We start from the raw sequence: 24,424 nt of genomic DNA on the forward strand, positions 1-24,424 counted from the left end.
CGTCACTTTTGATCAATTGAATGCATCCTTGCTGTGAGCATAAGTGTTAATATATCTTAACAAATATTACTGACTATATTTAATTTCTATTTAACAAGTATATTATAATAAGTGTTTTACATTTATTTATGTTTTTATTAATTTTTCACATGTACATTTACTTCAGAAAAATACAATTTCTGTATACTTTTTTGAATGTATACAGACAAGCTGATCTTTCAACCATGATGCATTTCGCTAGCTTGTTGATCTGACAGTGCATTCAAGATTGCTTGACATTTGGGTTGATATGTATTGAGACAGGTATGCATTTCAGGTCAGATTCCTCAGACTTCTGAGCATCTATTTGCTGGAGCGGTTACGTTGCAAATTTCAAAAATAAGGTCATTTTAAGTTGCATTGCTGTTTGTTGATGAGAGATTCCTTTCTGGGTTCACCCATCATGCATTCAAGCATCCTTCAGTGCATCTCATTCACCTGTTTATGCTTTCAGGGTCCCACATGCGGTCATGTGAAGTTAATCGTGGACCGTCTCTTACGGAGGGTCAACCGTACGGTCATCAACCTGAGTTTGGACTCTCCCTTCTTAGTAAGACACCGGCACACCACAATATGAAGTGTTCTAGAAAGATTTAGCAGTGCTAAATCAGCTTACCTTCCTGTCAAAGCTGTTGTTGTTTCGAGCGCACAGCACCGGAGCCCATATACACCTGCTGAAACTCATAACGATAGCAGTCTGGACCACTGAACTTAACCTGTTTATTTCTTTGCCCAGGCCTGTGGCTATGAGTTTCCTCAGCAGAGTGGGCGGCACATGCAGTTATTGATTATTTCTTCTCCTCCTCTGGACACAGGGCCACTACCTGGCATGCATGACCGCAATCCTGAAACAAATGGAAGACGCACATTATGCACAATACATCAGCACCTTCAAAACCAGGCAGGACATTATCGTAAGTCTCTCTCGGCAGGCCCCATCTATCATTGTAGAGCTTTTCGTTCTCTGAGCGTTAAGTTATAAATAATCCACCTTTTGCACAGCTGAATGATGCGATGCATGTCAGGGTTTAATAGCAGAACAAGATAAGCGCAGCTTCAAATTAGCATCTGTTTTTCCTGCTCAGTCATATCTGTGCGTAACACTAATGTCATTTGCCGGTCTGCGTCTAATCGTAGTATTCCTCGGCATGCACGTACATGCTCGTAACAACAAGAATCTGTGTCTTTGTTGTCTCCCAACTAGGACTTTCTAATGGAGACTTTCATCATGTTCAAAAACCTGATGGGCAACGTGTTTCCGCCCGACTGGATGATCTTGAATCTTCACCAAATGAAAGTCTTTCTGTGGGCGATTGACCAGTACTCAGATGTTCTCAACAGATACTTCCTGGACTCCACACACTTCCACTTGCAGGTCAGTTTAATGGGGACTGTAAAGGGGTTATAAGTACACAATTACGCTTCAGGCAAGACCGAGATTATATTGCCGGAAACACAGTCATGCTTCTGTATTGCTCAAGCCACAATTTCTCAAAAAAAAAACAGTGATTAGCACTGCGATTATTAGGCAACTGAATCAGAACCATTTCTATTTTGTCTGGTGGCAAGTTTTGACAATTATGAATTGTTCTTTTACTCTACTGATCAAAAGTTTATGGTCAGTAAGGGAAATGAATACTTTTATTCAGTAAAGATGAATTAATGTGATAAGAAGTGACAGTAAAGGCATTTGTAATTTACCAAAATATTCTGTTTTAAGTAAATGCTTTTCTTTTTTTTTACTTTCTATTTATCAAAGAATCCTGAAAACAAATATATTCCAGTTTCCACAAAAATATTAATCTGTTTTAATTGCATTAATGATATAAATATATAAAATGTTTCTTGAGCAGCAAATCAGTGTATATCTGAAGTAATAATCTCTGAAGATCATGTGACACTGAAGACTGGAGTAATGATGCTGAAAATACAGCTTTGACTTTTTACAGAAATAATTTGCATTTTAAAGTATATTCATATAGAAAACAGTTATTTGAAATTATAATAATATTTCAGAATATTAGATTTTTTTTATTTAAATTTTATATTTATTTATTTATATCCCTTTATGCTAAAAGTCCTTCTTTTAAAAGCATTTGAAAATCTTACAGTCCCTAAGCATGCAGTGCAATCAGTGTAATTTGTGTATTGACACTTATAAATCATTTCTTTATAGTGAATCTAACACATATACAACTAACTGTGAGGCTCAAATAGTGCAGTTAGGTACTGACTGGTTGTTCGTACCTCAGCTTGGGTTGAAGATTAAAAAAAAATTAATTAATGTGTTGCTGCTTATTTGTTTGAATTCTATTTTTTATATACAGTTAAGGTTGATTAAAATGTGAAATAAAGACATTAAATACTAGTTTATTAAAATTGCAATCGCAAGGAATTGCATTCCTTTTTTCCAAATAAAAAAATTCTTAAATTTACTAAAATAATTGTTAATGAACCTTTAAAGAACGGTTCTGGTGTTTTGGATAAGAAATGAATGAGAGTTGTCTGTAGTTAAAAGGCTGTACCATGGGGAATATTTTCCTTGATCTTCTGAGATAAAGGCATCCATTGTGCTAGCCATACATACTGTAATTATCAGAACCTATGTTTCCATCCCAATCCTAAAAACAGCACTGCTGAATCCTTAAATTGAAGAACACTTCTTTCACGGGCAGTAAATTGAGGCAGGAAGGCATCAAGACAGATCCAAATCCAATGTTTGCACAACATCCAGCCTGCAAAGACCTGCCTATACTTCTTTTGGTTGAGTGTTGAAGGCAGCATGAATCTTTCAGAAGCAATGATATCCCGTAAACAGAGTGTTGGTATGGTTGTTATCCAAATGGCATTTGACAGAATGGTTAAAAGAGGTAAATAAAAGTGTATTTGTCACTTTAGATAAAAGTGTGTGCCAAATGCATGAATGTAAACCTATGGTTGTATTTCTACCAGAAATTAAACATTGAGTACATTAAATATTTACTCCGTTGTCTTTAAAGCTCATTTTAATGTGTTCTAGATTATTAAACATTATGTTACTTCGCCTCGGACCATCCGATTTTCAGTAGATAAAATTTATAATGAGATCTCTGGTCATTTCAGTCTGATTTTGACAGATTCAGCATTGATTTTGTCACACCATGTAATCTGTGAGACCCAATAGCCACACACCATGTGTAAACATTTCTCATTTAATAAGCAAACAGGAAATTTATATCCTTTTTAACCCTAAGGGTCTGAGAGATTGTAGAAAATGGTGCAAAAACAAAACTGTCAAACATTATAATAAGACCACAGAGATTAAAATAATAAAACCTTTAATGTTCAGTAGTGATTTGACCACAGATAATCTGCACTGTGAGTATCTCTGCATGCACTGAGTGAGCAGTTGTTCTGTGCGTGTAATTATTTTCCAGTAGAGTAATGTTAGGGCATTTCTATGAAGCATATGAACATTTTCTGTTGCGCGCTCTTATATAACATGTTTTTATGATGCTCATTTGTGATGATCTTTTGGGAAAGCTTATGGATTTTGCACCCACTGGAAGCCTTCTGCACTTCAGACATTTAGTATATATCATCTATAACGCTTTTGAAAAATACCCAACTTGGTTACCATTCATTTAACAGTCTGTGCATCGGAAGTATTTCACCCGTAAGACCTCAGTTGATTAAAAAAAGCAAATGCATTACAGTATATCATTACAAACTAATTGTCTAAGAGTGGGTCTTACTCATCTGTGCTTATGTAACTCAAAACACAATTTAAAAACATCTGCCAGTATTTCTAATAATCCAGGTCAATTTCTAGCTCTGTGTTGCAATAATAGAACAAGTAATAATAATAGAAAATTTCTGTTCTCGAAACAATGAAGTCGTAAATACTTGTTTCCCTCATTTTAATGAGTTTACTATTGGTCATAAGTGTTAAACTTAACTTGTAATGCATTGTTTGTGCAGTCAAATGTAGGAAATTACAGCAAAGCCTCACTGAACTTTTTTAATCTTTGCCATATTCTTATATTTTTATGTCTATTTTGTGCTCAGGAAATTGTTTTGTTTTGATGATTTCCTGTTGTTTTTTTCTCAATAGCTTTGGAACAATTATTTTCACCTGATTGTTGCCTTCCTTACCCACAAGTCCTTGCAGCTGGAGTCTTTCTCGCTCGAGAAGCGCAACAAGATTCTCAACAAGTGAGTGAGAGACCTGCGGGTACATTATTTCTCTAGTGTTCAAGTGTTGGTTTCTGTTCATTTTATTTGAAAGGCTGACATCTTAAATTGAGTTTCTAAAAATGTAAACAGGTACGGAGACATGCGGAAGAGCATCGGCTTCAAGCTGAGAGATATGTGGTACAACCTCGGTAAAAGCTTTTTCTCGTGCTTCTTATCTGTTATAGAAAGTAACCACAATTACAAAAGTGGTTGAATGTAAAGAAGAATTTTTACAGAATGTCCTAAAACTTCTTTTTATAGAGTAAAATCACTACTGTAGTCTCTGTCTTTGACAGGCGGAGACAGAGTTCATATTTTATTTCTTTTGAAGGAATTTTAGCTGTTTTGTGATGTCATTGGATGTTTATGTCACTTTCAGGCCAAGAGAAGATGAAGTTCATCCCTACGATGGTGGGGCCGATCCTGGAAGCCACGTTAGTGCCGGAGCCGGAGCTGAGGAAAGCCATCATCCCCATCTTCTTTGACATGATGCAGTGCGAACACCATTTCAGCACCAACCACACCTTTCAGAAGGTGAGGGCTGTTTCTGTGCCAGCATACTTTTCAGAAGTTCAGATTTAAAACCTGCAGAAGTCGTCTACCTAGGCAACTTATTAAGTCATCATAATGCTGTCAACAATGCTCGTATTTTGGTCAAAAATGAAGAATACATTGTGACAGGTTTTTTTTCACATTTTTTAATATTAAATATAAATCTTATATTTTATTCAGTGCAGAAGTATCTATTTATTAAAATAAATATTCATTAAAAAAATGGATATCATTCATTTTGTTTACCTTAGTTTTATGCTTTAGGTTTGATGAAGTAAAATGATTTATTTTTTACAGTGATTTTTAAAATGTATTTTATTTTTTTAATTTGAAGTTCGATTTTAGGCTAATGTACTGATGAGGGTCCATGTCTGTTAAGATGTTGCCTATGTAGGCTTCTATATGATGGTCAGAAAGTTTGATGAAGCATTTATGTTCTTTGCAGTTTGAGAATGAGTTAATCACAAAACTAGACCAGGAAGTTGAAGGAGGCCGCGGGGATGAACAATACAAGATTTTGCTGGAGAAAACGTGAGATTTTCCTCTCTTCTTACCATGTGATGCCTCTCATACATTATACATATTTTTGATTGTTTTGTACTTAGAAAAGTAAGTTTTAGGTTTGATTATTGAAAATTATGTTAAGATCACTGTCAGTTGCCTATAGATCTGCTGTAAAAGGGTGAGCTGTTTATGCCCAATGCTTAAATGTGGACATGTTTGCATTTGTGTCATGGTCTACATGCTATTTAATGTAAAATATTGCAAATGAATGCCAGTGCCTCTTCCCTTCTGCTGTAGCACTTTAAAACATTTACAAAACTAGTACATTTGTGTTCCTCTTAAAAAGGTTTATCATTATTGCCCCATGTGTCATCTGTACATTGTATTTTCTTACTTTCTCAACATACACATATATTTTCTTAATCTTTAAAATACTATATAGTCAATTTCTTCTTTGTGCATTCAAATTATCTTTGACTTAAATTGATGTTTTAGTATTTTGAAGTTTCATGTTTTGATCAAATATGCATTGGTAAAAATGTTCTGCTTATTTGCAGATTAATGCATATTAAATATTTGCACTAAACTAAGTGCTGACTATTCAGACTAGTGTTTTTTTTTTTTTTTTAATTACAACTTTTTTATTTTTTAGTACATAAAAAAATGTAATGCTTTTATACTGACTAGAATAATTTTTTAAAAACTTTTTAAGTACATTAACAAACGAACGCTTCCGATACTTTACGATACTTTTACTCTGATACGATACTTTTACTGAAGTAAACATGAAATTGTAATTATTAATACTTTATACAGGAGTAATATTTTATGAGGGTATCTATACTTAATTTGTGTGCTTTGTTCACCACATGCTGTGTGTGTTGTGTCCAGGCTGTTGGAGCGCTGTCGTCGGCACCGGTATCTGTCTCAGTCTGGTGAGGCCTTGGCTCTTCTTTTAAGTAGTCTGCTGGAGAACCTGCTGGCTTACCGCACCATCACCCATGATGAGAGCCCGGAGCTCCGCATGATCTGCACCGTCAACGTCCTGGTGAGAAGCAGACCCTGTGAACTCAAACACAGCTGCAGTATTTATAAATATTCCTTATTATTTGCTCCACCTGCTGAAAAGACCAGCAAGGATCCAGTAAGGGATAAAAGTTGTTTAGAGACTTTTATGAAATCGCATCTCTGTATCTTCTCTCTCATGTCCACAGAACTTTTACAAAGAAAAAAAGAGGGAGGATATTTATATCCGGTAAGTGTATTTGATTATCAAATGTTATTGTCTTTGTTGATGGCACAAATACGAATCTGATGCATGCATCTATACATCTTGTGGTCTTTCATTAGGTATTTGTACAAGTTACGTGATCTACATCTAGACTGTGAGAACTACACAGAGGCGGCCTACACCCTGCTGCTCCATGCTGAACTGCTGGAGGTATGGACTGTTATTATTAACTGCAGATTTGGGTTAAGGTTACATAAAGACATTTAGGGATAGATAGTGAGTAGGTTAAAGCTGCAGTCAGTAACTTTTGATTCTCTAGCGGTTAATAAACAGAACTGCTTGCGTCTTGCGGAAGAACATCGTAGCCGGAACTACTTCTCTCTGTTTATGTCTATGAAGAATCACAAAGGTACTGGGTTACTCCGCCGCGGTATCCCCGAAGCAATCTAAAATAGTCCCAATATAAACACTTATTATAAGTGCACCCTAGTGATTCAGGACAAGCTAAAAACACGGTTTGGAAAATGGATTCATGGTGTACTCGCTTATTATATACATTTTGTAAATTTTGAACACATAAAAAGTTACGGACCGCAGCTCTGATTGGTTGTTTCTTAACGGGAGCGGTGTATTTCTGCAATAGGACCACTGGGAGGAGCCAGAGGAGCTTGATTTTTTTTTACAGATTATCTGTCCCATATTCTACTGTCAGGACATAATGACAGGTTTAACAAATATATAAAAAATATATTTTTACAAAAGTTACCCACTGCAGCTTTAAGGTTGGAATACTCTACATGACTTTTGTCCAGGTTTTTGCCCCAAATTATAGTCCAAGGAAGTCGTCACTAGTTGCCAGATTTGAGTTGCCAGATTGTGTAGAAAATCATGTAGTGTATGAGAGTCCCAGACTCTGATTTTATTAGCTTCAAACTAGCGGTCGACCAGTATATATTTTTTGACTGCCAATATCTTGGAAAGCAGGGTGATTGATAGCCGATATAAATTTATTTTAATAAATATTTAAGTAATTTGAAATCATTTGACAATGAATTAAAAAATAAATGTGTAAAATAAACGTGCTTATACTTTAGTTGACAAAGTATTTTCACAAATAAATAAATATTTAATAAAAATAGAATTAAAAAGGAAGTAACAGATTTGTTTGTGTGCATTGGGAATCACGTTTTTCAAATAAAGCCAGGGTAACACTCATTTTACATACAGCACACAGTGAAAATGACATGAATATGACAGTGGGCAAATGCAAAAAGCGCAGCATAATTTGAAATCAGGAGTTTAAAGTTTAAAGCATAAAATTTACACGGATTGACCATCACACAGAGAACACGTGATAATGCTGGATAAAAATGCAAAAGATCTCACCGCTGGATTCGACTATGTTTGCATCGAAATTAAATATTCATTAGTCATTCAAAGATTTGTTTAAATGATACAAATGTGTATTTGCATAATGCTGATGGCAAATGATGAAGGATTATAATGTTTGCCTTTCTATTACTAATAATATAAAAGGATAAAAAACGGAAAAATTATTGGCCGATGCCGATGTTTAAAAAATGCCAGATATCGGCCAAATATATGGCAATATATCGGTTGACTGCTACTTCAGACTATGATTCTATTCAGACAGAGGATATCAAACATGAATCAATTTTAGAACACATTGTTTTCATTTGTCATGCATCTCTTTGCAACAAAATGCACGTTTGTTGTGATCGGAATGACTTCATAGTCTGGTAGTGTGTGATCCTCAGTCATTTAGTGTCTGATGATCTTTTTTTCCTCTTTTACGAGTTCAAAGTTGGCAAGTGTATGATGCCTATTGTTTTATCTGTTCACATTTTAAAAGTCGTCAAGTGTACTCCAGCCTTTAGATAGAGATATCTAAGTTTTGACATCTAGGAAGAAGGGGGACTAATGGCCGTTATAATGGGAGTATCAGAAGTATGTAGTGACCAAAGAATAAGGCCATTTAAAACTTATTTAAATAAAAAATCTTATATTTGAGTTTTTTTGAAAGTGTCCATTCTTTGAGCTGCTTTTTATTTATTATCTGTTGTCCATATTTATTGAATTTTTTTTTATGTATATGTACTTTTGTAACAAAACATATGTCGGCGCAATTCATACTTTTAGATGTAAATGAAAGTCAGTCGTTATCCTCCTAATCTATACTGTATATAAGCCAAACATTAAACTTGTATTATTCTAAATTAACTTAGTCTGTTTGCATTTGAATATCTGCGCTGAAAATCCTGTTGCCCTTGCAGCATGTTACTGGAAGTTGCAACACAGTTTGGTGATTATGAGGTCAGTGAGATTAGCATGGCTGAATTTTGCAATCTCTTTCTAGTGGTCCGACAAACCATGTGCGCCCCACCTGATCCCATGGGACGGAACTCAGGGGTGGACGCAACAAGAGCTAAAGGAAAGACTTTTTCAGGAGATAATGTGCAATCTGGACAAAGGCAAAGTATGTATTTAGCTTGTACATCTATTTTCAATTTAATTTAAAAACTTTTACATGCCCTTTACTCATAGTTTTTTAGGGAAGTACAACTGTAAAGAACAGATTTTAACTACACTACCATTCAGAAGTTTGGGCTTTGTAAAATCATGTAATTTTTTTGAAAGTGTTATTCTCACCAAGGTTGCATTTATTTGGTTAAATGAAATAAAGAGTAAAATAAATAAATATTATCACAATTGTTTTCTATTTTAATTTAAGTAGTTTATTTCTGTGGTCAGTGCTGAGTTTTCAGCATCATTCCTCCAGTCTTCAGTGTCACATCAAGTTAACTTGAAGAACAATAAGAAACTTTGCCTTGGCAGCTAGATGCTTAAAAAAAAATGTTGTTTCAGATAATGTATTTGGTTTTGAACACTATAAAGGAGACTCTCAATACAATAATTGATAACACATTTTTTTGTGTTCAACACTCGTTCTTATTCATTAGCCAGTCTCTGAGCTTGTTTGTTTGTTCTTTTGTCCACAGATGTGGGAGAAGGCCATCGAGATGGCCAAACAGCTGGTTAAACTTCACGAAAACCAAATGTTTGATTTCATAGAGCTCAGTCAACTGCTGGTGAGACAGACGTGTCAGGATTCCCCATGGTTTCTTTGTTAATGTGGTCTGAAGGTTAGCCACAGACAAACCTCCCAGAGCTTCTGTCAGAGCAGGGCATGCTCTGTGATGAACAAATATTTTCGTGAGACAAGCCTTGAGTTCGTCTCGATTCACACACTTCATATTTATTCACGTTTTAGGTTGGTAACTCATAACCCTGTCTGCTGGGTAGCAGCGTCACTCTGCACAGGAAATAAATATAGCAATTTTGAAGCAAGAGGAGGAAGGAAACTGGTGCGATTACAACTACTGTAACAGATACACACTCTCCTCTCAGTTCTGCCCTTGGCTCAGTCAAGTTCTCACTTGGCAGCTGACTTCAGTTAGATCGGAGAAGTTTGCTGTTGGTGCTGATGAATTGGGTGGACAACTTTTCCATGTTCTTTGGTTTATAAAATGTACAGTAAAAACTACAGTACCATACCTTAAAGGGATAGTTCATCCAAAAATGGAAATTCTATCATTTACACATCATTTATTGTTGCTAACCAAACAATCTTCTTTATATTTTTCCAAAATGTCTTTTTTTTATGTTCCACTGAGGAAATGGGTGGACTGTCCCTTTAAATATTTTCAAAAGCACATATTCTGTCATCATTTACTCATCCTTATGTCATTCCTAATTATGCAGATTTAATTTTTTCTTTATTGATGGAGCAAAAATGAGATATTTAGTAGAATGTTCAGGCAGCACAAGTGACAAAAAACAGTATTATGCATAAAGACCGCACAATCACTTCTTTATTTACCAATGTTTCAACACAATAGCTTTGTCAAGGTATCCAAAAGGTGTTGGGCCGAAATGTTGGTAAATAAAGAATCACCTGCGAGTGAGTGTGCGATCTTATGCCTCTTTATGCTACTTTGATGTCTTCTGACCAGCAGCTCAGATGGATTGCATATGCATGCTTATTTTACTAAATACAGCATTAAACCACACTTGTTTTAGTATTATTTGCAGTATTTATTAATATTTTTATATTTCATTTTATTTGATATCTGTATTTTTTATTTTATTTGATATATTTTTTATATGTTCAGTTTTCATTGTAATTTTAGTTTGTTAGTAATTTTATGTGCTTTTGTCATTTTTATTAGTTTTGTTTCATATAGCTTAACTTAATGTGTACCTCACTTGCAGTCATTTTAGACTTAATTTCAGCTTGTTGCTCATGCAGCAACTCTAATCTTTAAACATTTCAATATTATAATTTCGGCTTTATTTAAATTGCTGAAAAGATGTTTAATAGTTTTAGTTATCAAAAGCAATACTGTCGTATAGTACATACATTTTTTATTTAACAATTAAACCCTGAAAACTCTTCAGTATAATTTGTTCACATATATTGAAACAGATTTGAGAGCTGCAGTGAAGGAATCACAGTTTCAATGCCATATATAACAACAGAAGAGCCACATGGTCACAGAGGTCGAAATCAGAGTGCCACATTTACACAGAAGCTTTCTAGAAAATTAAAGTGAATCATCTACATTTATGAATAAATACATAGGACTAAATAACAGGCTCTTGTGGGACCTAGCAATGGGTGAAATGATTCACAGAATCTCAAGAGCATTCAAAATGATTGCCAATAATTGCAATTCTTCAGTGTTGCCAAAATTAAGTGTTACATGCTACCCAAGGCATTATTTTCAGAGTTGGAAGAACAATTTCAACAGTTTGAACATTTTTAATGACTAAGACCTTGATTATTATTAACCTTTTAAAATAAATTACTAAAAGGATCATAATTGTTGGTCTTTCCAAGTGAAGGAGCAGGGGTTAAGTGCTTTGATCAAAGCTCTATGGAGGCAGATAAAAGTAATAGAAGTTGACTGAAGCTTTTTTGTTAGCAGGATAACGTGCAATAGGGGTCAAACAAGTAATGCATTTGTCAATTAATGAGCAGTTTTTGGAACTATCAGATATGGTTGAATATTGGCGATAATGGTGGGTATTTAGATTTACTTCACATTAAGCTGCTGAATGACTTCATAGGAATTGCAATGAAGTTCACAAGCATAATGAACTTATTCACCTTCATTGCATGAATAAGAGCATCGTGAATGCATGTAAATCTCGTGTCCTATGAGTTTGAAATGACATGAGGGTGAGCAAATGATGACAGTGTTTTCGTTTTTTGGCCGAACTCTTCCTTTTATGCTTGGCTTTTAAATGCCTCAACTACAAATTCAAGTGAACAAATCCCAGTTGTTTTTGTACACAGAAACAGCAGGCGCAGTATTTTGAGAACATCATGCACGCAATGAGACCCCAGCCAGAATATTTCGCAGTGGGATACTATGGACAGGGTTTTCCATCCTTCCTCAGGGTGAGTGAATTTGACAGTTTTAGTGACTTTAATGAAACTGGAATGAGGAATAAGATTTTCAAACGACAACTTTGAGAGCTTTTTCTGCATTAAGTCCACAAATGTATAATTTTTTTGTTGTTTATGTGGTTTGAAATCTGTAAACTATGGATTAAATGGTGACACAAACATGCTGTCGGGTGATGTTTGGCATTTCAGCATCAAGCATCGCCAATGGAAAACAGATAGTTTGATTACAGCTCTTTCCAAAGAGCTCTCTGAGTAATTGGGTTTTAAGAAGAAAATACTACTTTTGTTTTGACAGTCAGGGGTTTGGAAACCCTGGCGTTACTTTTACAGATACAAAAACCCCCTTAGATGTCTAATGAAATGAAAGGCTGTCTGCAGTTATCATTGGTTGTGCATGCCAGATATCAAGCCATGGATGTCACTCGAGTAGAGGAAGAAGCTGAAAGCTAAAAGTTGCAGCAGATCATGTTTTCATTCATACGGGCTTCATCAATGTTTACTCAACTTATTCTGCCTGTTCCAAACAGAACAAAATGTTCATTTACCGTGGTAAAGAGTATGAGTGGCTGGAGGACTTCAGCTTGAAGCTGATGTCTCAGTTTCCCAATGCAGTGAAGATGACCATCACATCGCCCCCTGGTGACAGCATCTGTAACTCACCCGGTCAGCGTATCCTTTACTCTTTAGCAAAATTGTAGAATATTTGGATTTATTTATTTTTTATCAATTTTTTGCCTCGTTTGTGTAGGATTGTAGGATTAAATACATGAACATTCACAACTTTTGGGCGATTAATGATTTTATTCAGAAAAGGATGCATTAAACTGATCAAGACAAGACATTCATAATAATGTTGTCTTTCATCAAAGAATCCTGAAAGAATGCATCGTTTCACATATTTTCCAAAAAGATATGAAGTGGCAAACATGTTTGCAACATTAATAATATGAAGAAATGTTTATTAAGCAGCAAATCAGCATATTAAAATTATTTCTGAAGGATCATGTGTATCATGTGTATAATTATTATTATTTTTTATTATTATTTTTTTACTGGGTAAGCATGAGACCTTTTTCAAAAACATAAAAAATCTTACCGACCCCATAATTTTTAATTGTGCACACTTGTGACGCCTTTAGAATGTCTGAATGTCATTGCATTGGATTAAAGAATATCAAAGCAAGTGTCCTTTTTTTTATTTCACAGAAATGTTTAGTTTGCTGCTTGCCTTGATATTTTGTTATATAATGCAATTTTACTCTATTATAGCCGCTGTACATTTAAAAAAAAAAAGAAAATCTGTAAAATGATGCAGTGAAGTTTTTGTATCAAGTACTCATTCAAATACTTGCTTTAGCTGAACTCCTGACCCCAAACTTGTGAATGGTATTGTTTGTGCTCCAAATTAAACAAGCATCGCATTGCATTACATGCTTTTTGGGGCCAAATTACAGAAATGTGAACCGTTTTCTACCCTTAATTAATTTTTCACAGATATTCAGTGTTTTATGGTGAAGCCTGTCCTAAACTTACCTTCACATTTCAAGGACAAGGAGCTTCCTGAACAAATCCTCAAGTATGAATCCACACACTTGTCATGATTCACATCTCTTAGAAATTATGCTCTTGTAGATCCTCTGTTGTTTCCTCAGTTATTACAGGACAAACGAGGTGGAAAAGTTCCAATATTCAAGACCATTCAGGAAAGGAGAAAAAGATCCTGACAATGAGTTTGCTGTGAGTTATGATTTATTGTTTTGTATTATTGTTGGTGGCTTCACCTTCGGTTGGAATAACTTACTATTACAACCCTCTACATTGCGAGTAAATCTTCACCCTGGCGACTAAATATATATAATATTAGCCAATGGCTTAGCCAATAGCACAGATATATATTAATTCGCCGAACACTCTCTTGACGGAGTTTCACTCTCCATCATGCGATCTGTGATATTTTTCAGTTCATCTCAATGGATGCACAGCATACCTGTGTTTGTGTATTTAGTGTACCTTAAAAAAGAGAGCGAGCGAGTCTTACATATCATGCAGAGTCGACGCGTTACATGTAAACAATGTTCTTTGTTGTATGTTCCTGTCAAAATAACGGAGGTCCTTTTAGATTTTTTTTCTTCAGTTTTAAAAACTGCCAGAATTATAATATTATAATGCTTGACTGACTGATGTTAAGTATGTACTTTAAGGTATTTAAAAAGCTGTGCCATTTTCAAAACATCTGCCAATGGCGATTCAATTGCCAAGGTGTCCGTAGAGGGTTGTATTATGATCTTTTCAGTCAAGGTCCTTTCAAAGGTTTCTAAGTATCTAAGAGTAAATAGTAACCAAGGACAAAATAAAAAGATTGTCAAGCTCTGAAGATAATGATTTCGATAACTCTTTTAAAAGAAAGTGGACACACGCTAACACTGAAATATCACTTTTATTGGCAATAAAATTAAATGCTGTTGTGACCATTTGACTAGAGCCTGTAATTCAGCCCTATGTAATTATTCATAAATGGAGATGATTAACCTTCAGCTCCTGGAACCCCTCGGTGTGAATGTGGCTCTCTGTCTTTGACCTCACAGACCATGTGGATCGAAAGGACCACCTTTATCACAGCATACCGCTTCCCAGGAATCCTCAAGTGGTTTGAAGTGAAATCCATGTCGGTGGTGAGTTACTCGTCCTAAACACATCATGGCATCAGAATGGATCCCTTTCACTTTTCTCACACATGTATCTTATTGCGCTCATTTTATTAGTGCATGTTACTGTCTTTGTAATCTTTCATCCTAAGAATATATTTTAAAATGTAATTTATTCCTGTTATCAAAGCTGAATTTTCAACATCATTACTCCAGTCTTCAGTCACATGATTTTTCAGAAATCATTCTAATATGCTGATTTGCTGCTTATTAAACACACAATATAGGTCTTTTGTAACACTCAAAATGTCTTTACTGTTACTTTTGATCAGTTTAAATGCATCTTTGCTGAATAAAAGTAGTAGTGTATGATCATAAATAGTTTTTATAATCATAATCCATTGGACTGTTGTTACTTGTTTGTAGGAAGAGATCAGCCCTTTGGACAACGCCATAGAAACAATGGAGCTGACCAATGAGAAGCTGAGTAATTTGGTGCAGCACCAGGCGTGCGACCGCTCTCTCCCTGTGCACCCCCTCTCCATGATGCTCAATGGAATCGTGGACCCAGCTGTCATGGGTGGCTTTTCCAACTACGAGAAGGTTAGACTTTCTGCTCTTCTGCTGCTTCTATTCATTTTTAACCAAAAGAAGTCCACCTGTGATAACACTGACTGAATCTGTCAGATGTGCTCCACAGTTCCTCTTTACTTATTCTCCTGGTCAAATATGAAAAATGAATGCATGCCTCGAAGCTTTAGCTCTGCTGGAGGACTGGCTGATATTAATTGAGATCTTTGTTTCTCCCCTCAGGCGTTTTTCACAGAGGCCTACATGAAGAAGAACCCCGACCACCTGGAACGCATTGAAGTCTTAAAACACCTGATTGCATTGCAGGTGACACTTCTGCAGATCTGTACTGTGTTGAAACATTTAAACAATGCATAATATATCCACATAGGTGAAGGAGATTAAGACTAAGATTTTATACCATGGTAACTGTATCACAAAAAAAAAAATATATATATATATTATTACATTATAAAATAACAGTTTACTATTTAAAATGTAAAATAGTATAATGTATAAATGTTACTGTATAACCATACAGTATATACTCACCAGCCACTTTATTAGCTACACCTTGTGTTCCTTGTGATTCCACGGGAACACGTGATATGTAAAAATTGATAGCCTGAATGCACTGTAAGTCGCTTTGGATAAAAGCGTCTGCTAAATGCATAAATTTAAATTTAATTAAATTTTTAATTTAAAATGTAATTGATTAAAGCTGAATTTTCAGCATCATTACTCCAGTCTTCATTGTCACATGATCTTCTGAAAATGCTGATTTGCTGCTCAAGAAACATTGATTATTATCGATATTGAAAACAGTTGTGCTGCTTAATATTAAAAGTATACATTTCTTTCAAATAAAATAAACAAAAAACTGACTGAATCTTACTGACCCAAACTTTTTTTTTTTTATTTAAATCAAAATGTTAATTAGCTTTAAAACCATACAGTACTCACCAGCCACTTTATCGGGTACAACTTGGCTAGTACTGGGTTGGACCCAGTTTTGCATTCAGAACATGCCTAAATTCTTTGTTGCATAGATTCAACAAGGTGCTGAAAACATTTCTCTGAGATTTTGGTTCATATTGATATAATAGCATCCCTGACATGGCATGATGTGAGTCTCCTGTTCACCACATCCCAGAGGTGCTCTGCTGGATTGAGATCTGGTGACTGTGGAGGCCATTTCAGTATAGTGAACTCATTGTCACGTTCAAGAAAGCAGTTTGTGATGATTTAAACTTTGTTTCATGGCATGTTATCCCGCTGGAAGTAGCCCTCATAAGATGGGTCCACTGTGGTCATTAAGGGATGGACATGGTCAGCAACAATACTCAGGCTGTGGCATTTAATCGATGCTCAATTAATACTAAGATGCTCAAAATGTGCCAAGAAAACATTCCTCACACTATTACACCACCAGCAGCCTGAACCATTCATACAAGACAAGATGGATCCATGTTTTTATGTTGTTCAGCCAAATTCTGATCCTACTATCACAGCAGAAATCAAGACTCATGAGATCATCAAAGCATTTTCACTCACAGAACTGCCTCTTACTGTACTGTGTATCTGCTCTCTCTCTCTCTCTCTCTCTCTCTCTCTCTCTCTCACTTTTTTTTTTTTTACCATTCTCTGTAAACCCTAGAGATGGTTGTGCATTCAAATCCGAGCGGCAACCTCCCACTCTCTCTCGTGAAGCCAATAAGGAAGTGACTAAAACTGTAATTTATCGACTGGCCGCTTGAGGCTGGCTGCAAAAGGGAGTCAGTCCCATAGACTCCCCATGTTAAAATTCCCAACTTTACAGCAGAAAAAAACATGTTTACAGCCTGGTGCAAAAAAAGATTTTGGTCTATACAGCTAGTTTTGCCCTTCATAACAACTGTGAGGGGGGTTAATTTTTTTTATAACTCGTCCGTTTAAATTATATTAAGCCTTAAAGTTATGCATAATTAAGGGCGTGGTCACTTGATTGACAGGTGGATTAGCGCTGCTGTCTCCGCTGTCGCGCTAGGTGGGCGTGGCTTCAGCAACCAGCTCCCGCCTTTTTGCCCCATTCAAAGTCACTTAAATCCCATTTCTGGTTTGCACTTCAGAAATTTGTCTTGACCTTGTTGCTGCCATGTGATTGGCTGAGGTGTGCCAAATAAAGCGGCTAGTGAATGCACTGTATGCGCTAATGCAGAGTTGGCCAAATTAACCTTTAACACATTATATCTGCAAATATATTTATTGCAAAATCTCTTGACGCATTCATACTGTTACACTGTATGTTTTGTCATACTGAAACCAGGTACTTGTAAAAGCATCAAAGTCCTAAATTCAGTTGAGTGTTATATTTTTAATGTTCAAAAAGCTTTAATGTCTTTTCCATCTCAGGTCCCGCTGCTTGATGAGGGGATTCGGATCCACGGGGAGAAATCCACAGAACAGCTCAAACCACTTCACAACAGACTCGTCACCTGCTTCCAGGACCTGCGTGCTAAAGTGGAGAAACTCTACGGTGTCATTACTCTTGTGAGTCTGACGGATTCGACTCTATAATCAAGAGATCTGTGATGCAGTTTAAGATCTGAGGAAATGATTCATTCGGGATGTTGTCTCACAGTTTCTTTGAAGGAGTTTTGAAATCAGCTAAGACAACACAAGGTTCTTTTTCGTGAGATTGTAGACTACATGAGGGAGGACAGATCTACTTTAATGAAGTGTCTCTTGTATCTGCTACACTTGCAGGTTCATTTGGTCCCCACAACATAGTAAAGCCAGCACTTTTTAGTCTTTTCATTAAGATGTTTTTCTTTGTGTATGCCACAAGTGTGGTCCACTAAAGTGATAATATCTTAAAGGTGAAGCATGTCATTGTTTTGATGTTCAAATCTTTCTCCTATCCCAGTGTATATGCAGAGACAACTATAAGCAGTTCTTTATAGATGGCACACAACTCACCCTTTAATTTTTGACCTAAATGAATGAATAACTATTAAAATCAGACTCGTTGTGCAGAAGCATTCGAGTGCTTAATCATTTTTACTAATTAAAAACCCCAGATACTAACACTACAGTTCAACAGTTTTTAAGATTTTTAAATGTCTCTAAATGAGTTTCTTACATTTACCAAGGCTGCATTTATTTATAAAATCTAGTAAAAACTGTAATATTGTGAAATATAATTACAGTTTAAAATATCTGGTTTCTATTTCAGTATATTTTAAAATGTAGTTTTCCCTGTGATGCACAGCTGAATTTTCAGCATCATTACTCCAGTCTTTAGTGTTCACGTTTTCAGAAACCATTCTAATTTACTGATCAAGAGTAATTTATTATTATTAGTGTTAAAAACAGTTATGCTGTTTAATTTTTTTTTTTTTTTTGTTGAAACTGATACATTTTTTGTTCAGGATTCTGAACAAGAAAAATATTTTGTAACATTATAAATGTCTTTACTTTTATCAATATGATGCATCGTTGCTGAATGAAAATATTATTTTCTATAATAAAAAATCTTACTGGGTGGGGCAGAAATGTAATCTTTAATGGGGAGACTAAATAATTCTAAACTTGTATTTATAAATGCTTGACTTTGAGTTAAACTGTTTGAATTTAAGTACAGTAGAAGTCAATGCGAGCCATGTGAGGCTTTAAGAAGAAATGTGTTTGTGCTTGTGTATTTCCAGCCCTGCTCTCTGACAGAGAAGAAAAAGAGTCGTGTGGGGTCGGTGGTGATGCCGTACATCATGTCCTCCACACTCAGACGGATGTCCACCATCTCAAACGCCTCCTCTGGACACTCCACCGGCTCAGGATCCTCCGATGGAAACTCCTCCAGACCTGCTTCCCAGGAGTCAGTATTCACTGCGTCCTCTTCTCTCATTTCTAGAAATAAACTCCCTTGTTTTCAGCATCGCACTGAGGGCTCATTTGCCACAGTACAATGTTGATGTGGTCATGGAAAGGTCACAGAATGAATCAGTTTCCCATGTAATTAGCTTTCTGCTAGTGGACAAACAAGACATTAATCCATTTAACCTCCGTGTTTAATTGGCTCTTGTAGGTGCTGGATAAGTGGATTCTCATTAAACAAGTGCTAAATTACCATTAACTGTAATTTTAAATCGGAGTAAATGACAACCTTTAACCAGTTGTCAATGATTAGGCTGGTTTCCCTCGAGTATTTGCAGTTGAAATTATTCCAAATTAGGCAAGTGTAAATAGTCTGTATTTTGTATTTTTTTATTTTATTTATTTATTTATTTTGCTGCACAGTCATTATTGTGATTGAGAGATGCCTAGTGGGAAAGAACATTGAAAGTTCAGTTTCTGTTTTTCTTTTCCTCTCATCTTGTGCATCGTTTGACGCCATCCGAGTATGTGCTTTGATTACTGAGAAAACATTCTTGTTAATTAATTAAGTAAAATTATGACTAAATTCTAAATTCATTAGCATGACTAAATTTTTAATTCTTAATTAAGACAAAATAATATATTTATGACTAATAAGTTTATGAAAAATCGGAGAAAAAAAAATTAAGAGAACCTAAAGTTAAAAAATTATTAGGAGGGAAAATTCTGTATTTTGATTACAGCCTTTGCATATCTTACATATTGCATAAGCTTCTATACTAGGTAAATGACCGAAACATTTCTTTTAGAGATCTATCTAATATATCTATTGAATATCTTGTATAAGCCCCCCCCTCTCCCCCCCCCTCTCCCTCTCTCTCTCTCTCTCTCTCTCTCTCTCTATATATATATATATATATATATATATATACACACACACACACACACACACACACACACACACACACACACACATATATAATAATTTATAATATTATATGGTGTTTATTTTTGGTGTTTTTTTTTATTTATTTAGGCAAAATATCATGTATTATGTCATTTATCAGTTATAGCAAATTAACAATGCCATTCGTAAATTCAAAAGTAAGTACATTGCGATGGATTCAAAAAACAATAAGTGCTAAAATGTGCTGCTCAGACTGACATAATTGTAAAGGTTTAGACTAAAATTCATTAAAAAAAAATTGTCCTTGAAGAGTTTAGAAAATCTTATTGTTTCCTCCTTTGCATGTTAAAATATTCAGGATTCGGATTAAAACGATGGCAAGTAGTTTGTGCTTTTCTATTGTGACTTTTCTGTGTTTGCCAAAAGCTGCAGCGGTACTCAAAGCATTTATCTTTTAATTGTCACGTTTCCAACTATGTTTGAAAAACCTTTTTTTGTTCACTGACTCCACTGTTTTATGTCAGTGTTTCTCAAGTTAGCGTTGCCATTTTTTTGCAGGTGTGTTCTTATTGAAATGCTAATCAAGCGTGTATATCATTTAAATAAGTAGCCATTACCAAGACAGGCAACTGAGTGAATGAGACACAGATCTCAGAAGAATCTAGTGAAGTTTTATATCAGGTTACACTTTGGAGGTTCCCACTTCTGAGTCACTCAACCCACGAGTGGCTTACTTACAGTATAGTTCCTTCACATTAAAAGATTGTAATGTAGACACGTGAATTTTCTGTAAACCTACTTTGAAACAGTTGTGCATTGCAAAAATATTTGAAGGAAAGTGTTTATCTTAAAGCAAATGTGTTGCTTGACCAGAATGTTGTCATTTTGATCTGATTGTCTCTTTTTCTCTCAGCTCGCTGCTCTCCCGTGTGAGCGACAGCAGGGTTTCAGTTCTGTCTCGCTCGGAGGAAGATAATCGGATAAGTATAAGGAACAGGAAAGAATGGAGTATGAGCAAGTCTCAGGTCTTACTGGAGCGACCCGCTGATAGCGACGAGGTGCCTTTTATTTATTTCCTCTGTTCATGGCTCTGACCATTCTCTGATGCTAACTTCTGTTTGATATTGATTTGTGTCATTTCATAGTGAAATTGAGTGGAATAAATCATAGGAGAGAACATTTTCAATGTGGACTAATTTAATATTTGGAGATATGATTCATTTTATACGCTGTCTGTGTGGTGACAGATTCCTCCAGAGAAGCAGCCAAGGCCTAAAAGTCTGACGCTAGGAGATCGGAGGCTAACACTGTCGCCGTTTCATGGAGAATCATCCAGTTTGAGTTTACACAACCCTGTCAGCCCTCTGCCTGCCTCACCGCACACACCACGCAGCTCCAGTGAGTGCACAACTACACATCCGACACAAACCAAGATTGTTTTTTTTGACATGAGCTATGGTTTTTCTATGGTGAATGAATATGGTAATGCTACCATCACTGTACCATAGTGCTACAGTTCTTTTTCTTTAAAATTAAATTGTTTTCAATATATGCTTCCATTCAATAGCTTGGGGTTGGTTTTTGAAAGAAGTCTCTTGTCCTCATTAACTCTGCATTTGTGACAATGTTACAATCATTACCGTCACTTTTGATCAATTTGAATGCATCTTTGCTGAATAAAAGTTTCAATTGATTTAAAACAAAAAATCATAGTGAAATTATTAATTATTAAAAGTTAAACTAAATTGAAAGTGAAACCGAATATATATAACCTAGTTCAAAATATCAATAAATATTATATAAATATTACAAAAATAACACAGTTTTATACAAACACACACACACACACAAAAACATACACATAATTATTATAATATATTTTTTTGTGATTTTGTGACACTGATCCTGCACACAGCACATCTGTATAAACATTATTAAACCTCATATTGATCATTGTCCCGCAGGTTACACGTGTCTCCCAAGCGAGAGTGACTTCAGCTCATTGGACATCATGAACACCCCTCCACCAATGCCACCCAAAAAACACCCTCACGAGAGTGAGAGCATCTATAACTCCACCTCTGACGTAAGACACAGCATGCACAGTGTGCACTAGGAAAATAGCTCAATTATTGGCAGTAAATTTACTATTTCCTTTGTACATTGATCTGTGTTTTGATCTAAAATTTTTAACCAAAATATAAATGATATAGAAAGTTAAAATGCTTTTCGTCTTTCACCTGTAGTTCACGCCACCTTTACCGACGAAAGCTGAAAACAAGCCTCCACCGCCGCCACCCAAAACACGCAAGTCCATGTTTCCCACCAACGAGAGCAATCCACAGTAAACCCAGTCCAGTTCTCCTGACGCCCGCGGTACTGTCTCTTTTGTGATTTTTTTTTGTGAATTTTGTGCTGTGAAAAAACCCCACTACTTAATGGTACTTCTTCCTCTTTTAAAGGGGTCCTATTTTGCTCTTTTACAAGGTCTTGATTTTGTTAGGTTAGTCAAAAAACAGATTATTTTTCAAATATTTTACATTATGACAATACCTCTCTCCCTAGTCTGGCATGAACAGCTCAAATAGTTCCTGTATCAAATGAAGGTCCGCCTTCTGGAATTGGAGATGTGCTGTGATTGGTTAGCTGGGCCAGTGTGTGCTTTGATTGGTTAGCTGGGCCAGTGTGTGTTGTGATTGACAGCACTCGGTGCCTGGTGGGGAAATGTCCTGCCTCTTACTAAAGAGCTTCAGTGTAAATATTGCGTTAAAATCAAATCAATTTGAGTCGAAAATGCAGGAAAAGGTGCGTTGTAATCTAAAGGAATCAATCGTTGTAGTTTTTGAAAAGTGATTTCTGTTAAATAAAATATCTCTTTTTGAATTGGACTTTGAGCTTTGTAACTTTGCAGATATTTTTTATGCCCAAACAGCAACATTACAAACTAAAGTTGAAAAAGTGAAAAAGCATAATGGCACCCCTTTAAAAAATTCAGAGCTGAGATATTGTTTGTCATGGTTTTTTGGAATTTCTGATTAAACCTGTTTATAATTTATTTTTGGTAGCCAAAACAGCAGTTTCATCCTGATAAAGCATTATTATAATTTTTTTATTTGGAAATGGACCTCCAGTGTGTATTTATTCAGAACTGCTGGGCAGGAACGTGACTGTTGGTTGGTTGGTTTGTTTAAAGTTTAAATCAGCCTTACATCCACTGGATTAGTTGTATCTCAACCTGTATCTGTGCCTTATAAATCGAGATATTTAAAGTTAATGAATCTGTTCACAAATTCACTTTGCACATTGCTCATAGTTGTCAGGTTGCATGTTCACACAGTTAAAACTTTTGTATTTGGACCTCTTGCACAGTTAGCATTACTTCTCCCTTTAAGCAAGAAAATACTCTTGATAGTGTTATTTTTTTTCCTCACTCCACAGAGCAATATTTGTATTAAAAATCCCAAACTTTTAAAAAATCCTGTGCATTAAATTTTATTGAAGAGAATGCAGAAGATGCAGTATAAAACTTCAGGCTTTCTGAAATTATTTAAAAAGTCTACATTTATTTTTGCCATGATAGCAAAAAAGATGTGCTTGAATTCAGGAATGCTACCTATTGTGTCAACACTTAAAGGAATAATTCATCTCAAAATTAACATTTGCTAAAAATGTGCTCCAATGCTCAGGCCATCCAAGATGTAGATGAGTTAGTTTCTTCATGGTAAAAGATTTGGAGAAATGTAGCATTCCATCACTTGCTCACCAGTGGATCCTCTGCAGTGAATGGGTGCCGTCAGAATGAGAGTCCAAACAGCTGATAAAAACATCAAGTAACAAAAGTAATCCACACCACTCCAGTCCAGTCCATTCATGCACTAATTATCAATAATCCATTAAAGCAGTTTAATTTGAAGCCATTACTTCTGGCCAAAATATGAGTCCATAATAATGTTTCCTCCAGTGAAAAATTCAAGTTTGTCCTCTCACATCAAAATCCACCCACATATCTGTTTAGAATTATTATGGACTGTATTAGCTTGTAAATGCTATTGGATCTGTGCATATTTCTTTCCTGATTCAGACAAGAAAGCAATATTTTGGAAAATGAACTTTCAGCCAGAAGTTTGAAATTAAAAACCTGTTAATGATAGACTTGTTTCTTACAAACGAACACACTTATTCTGACGGCACCCATTCAACTGCAGAGGATCTACTGATGAGCAAGTGATGTAATGCTACATTTGTTTCTCTTATGGGGAAACAAACTTCTCTACGTCTTGGATGGACTGAAGATGAGGTATTTTTCAGCAATTTTTTATTTTTGTGTGAACTGTTTCTTTAAATGCCACCTAATTGGAACATTTTATTTCGGAGCAACATTGCTCTGTGAAACAAGCCAGTAAGGTTTCAGATCA

At 35.5% G+C, this 24,424-nt stretch overlaps 1 protein-coding gene across 1 annotated transcript in view; it reads left to right on the forward strand.

Moving 5' to 3' along the window:
* LOC113081652 (dedicator of cytokinesis protein 5-like) overlaps positions 1-24,185 on the forward strand; it is a 48,597-nt gene extending 24,412 nt beyond the window's left edge. Inside the window, exons 27-51 of the mRNA XM_026253668.1 lie at positions 494-589; positions 855-953; positions 1,244-1,414; positions 4,133-4,233; positions 4,345-4,403; positions 4,634-4,788; positions 5,252-5,337; positions 6,202-6,358; positions 6,525-6,565; positions 6,661-6,751; positions 8,919-9,038; positions 9,562-9,651; positions 11,922-12,026; positions 12,563-12,704; positions 13,530-13,611; positions 13,688-13,772; positions 14,621-14,707; positions 15,107-15,283; positions 15,494-15,577; positions 17,642-17,779; positions 18,937-19,103; positions 20,923-21,067; positions 21,257-21,407; positions 21,974-22,095; positions 22,256-24,185. Coding sequence (XP_026109453.1) covers positions 494-589; positions 855-953; positions 1,244-1,414; positions 4,133-4,233; positions 4,345-4,403; positions 4,634-4,788; positions 5,252-5,337; positions 6,202-6,358; positions 6,525-6,565; positions 6,661-6,751; positions 8,919-9,038; positions 9,562-9,651; positions 11,922-12,026; positions 12,563-12,704; positions 13,530-13,611; positions 13,688-13,772; positions 14,621-14,707; positions 15,107-15,283; positions 15,494-15,577; positions 17,642-17,779; positions 18,937-19,103; positions 20,923-21,067; positions 21,257-21,407; positions 21,974-22,095; positions 22,256-22,357 — 2,853 coding nt within the window. The 3' untranslated portion in view covers positions 22,358-24,185. The remainder of the gene's footprint in view (positions 1-493; positions 590-854; positions 954-1,243; positions 1,415-4,132; positions 4,234-4,344; positions 4,404-4,633; positions 4,789-5,251; positions 5,338-6,201; positions 6,359-6,524; positions 6,566-6,660; positions 6,752-8,918; positions 9,039-9,561; positions 9,652-11,921; positions 12,027-12,562; positions 12,705-13,529; positions 13,612-13,687; positions 13,773-14,620; positions 14,708-15,106; positions 15,284-15,493; positions 15,578-17,641; positions 17,780-18,936; positions 19,104-20,922; positions 21,068-21,256; positions 21,408-21,973; positions 22,096-22,255) is intronic.
* The last annotated feature ends 239 nt before the right edge of the window (positions 24,186-24,424 follow it).

Source organism: Carassius auratus, unplaced genomic scaffold (genome assembly GCF_003368295.1).
Source record: "Carassius auratus strain Wakin unplaced genomic scaffold, ASM336829v1 scaf_tig00034784, whole genome shotgun sequence".
Taxonomy (NCBI): domain Eukaryota; kingdom Metazoa; phylum Chordata; class Actinopteri; order Cypriniformes; family Cyprinidae; genus Carassius; species Carassius auratus.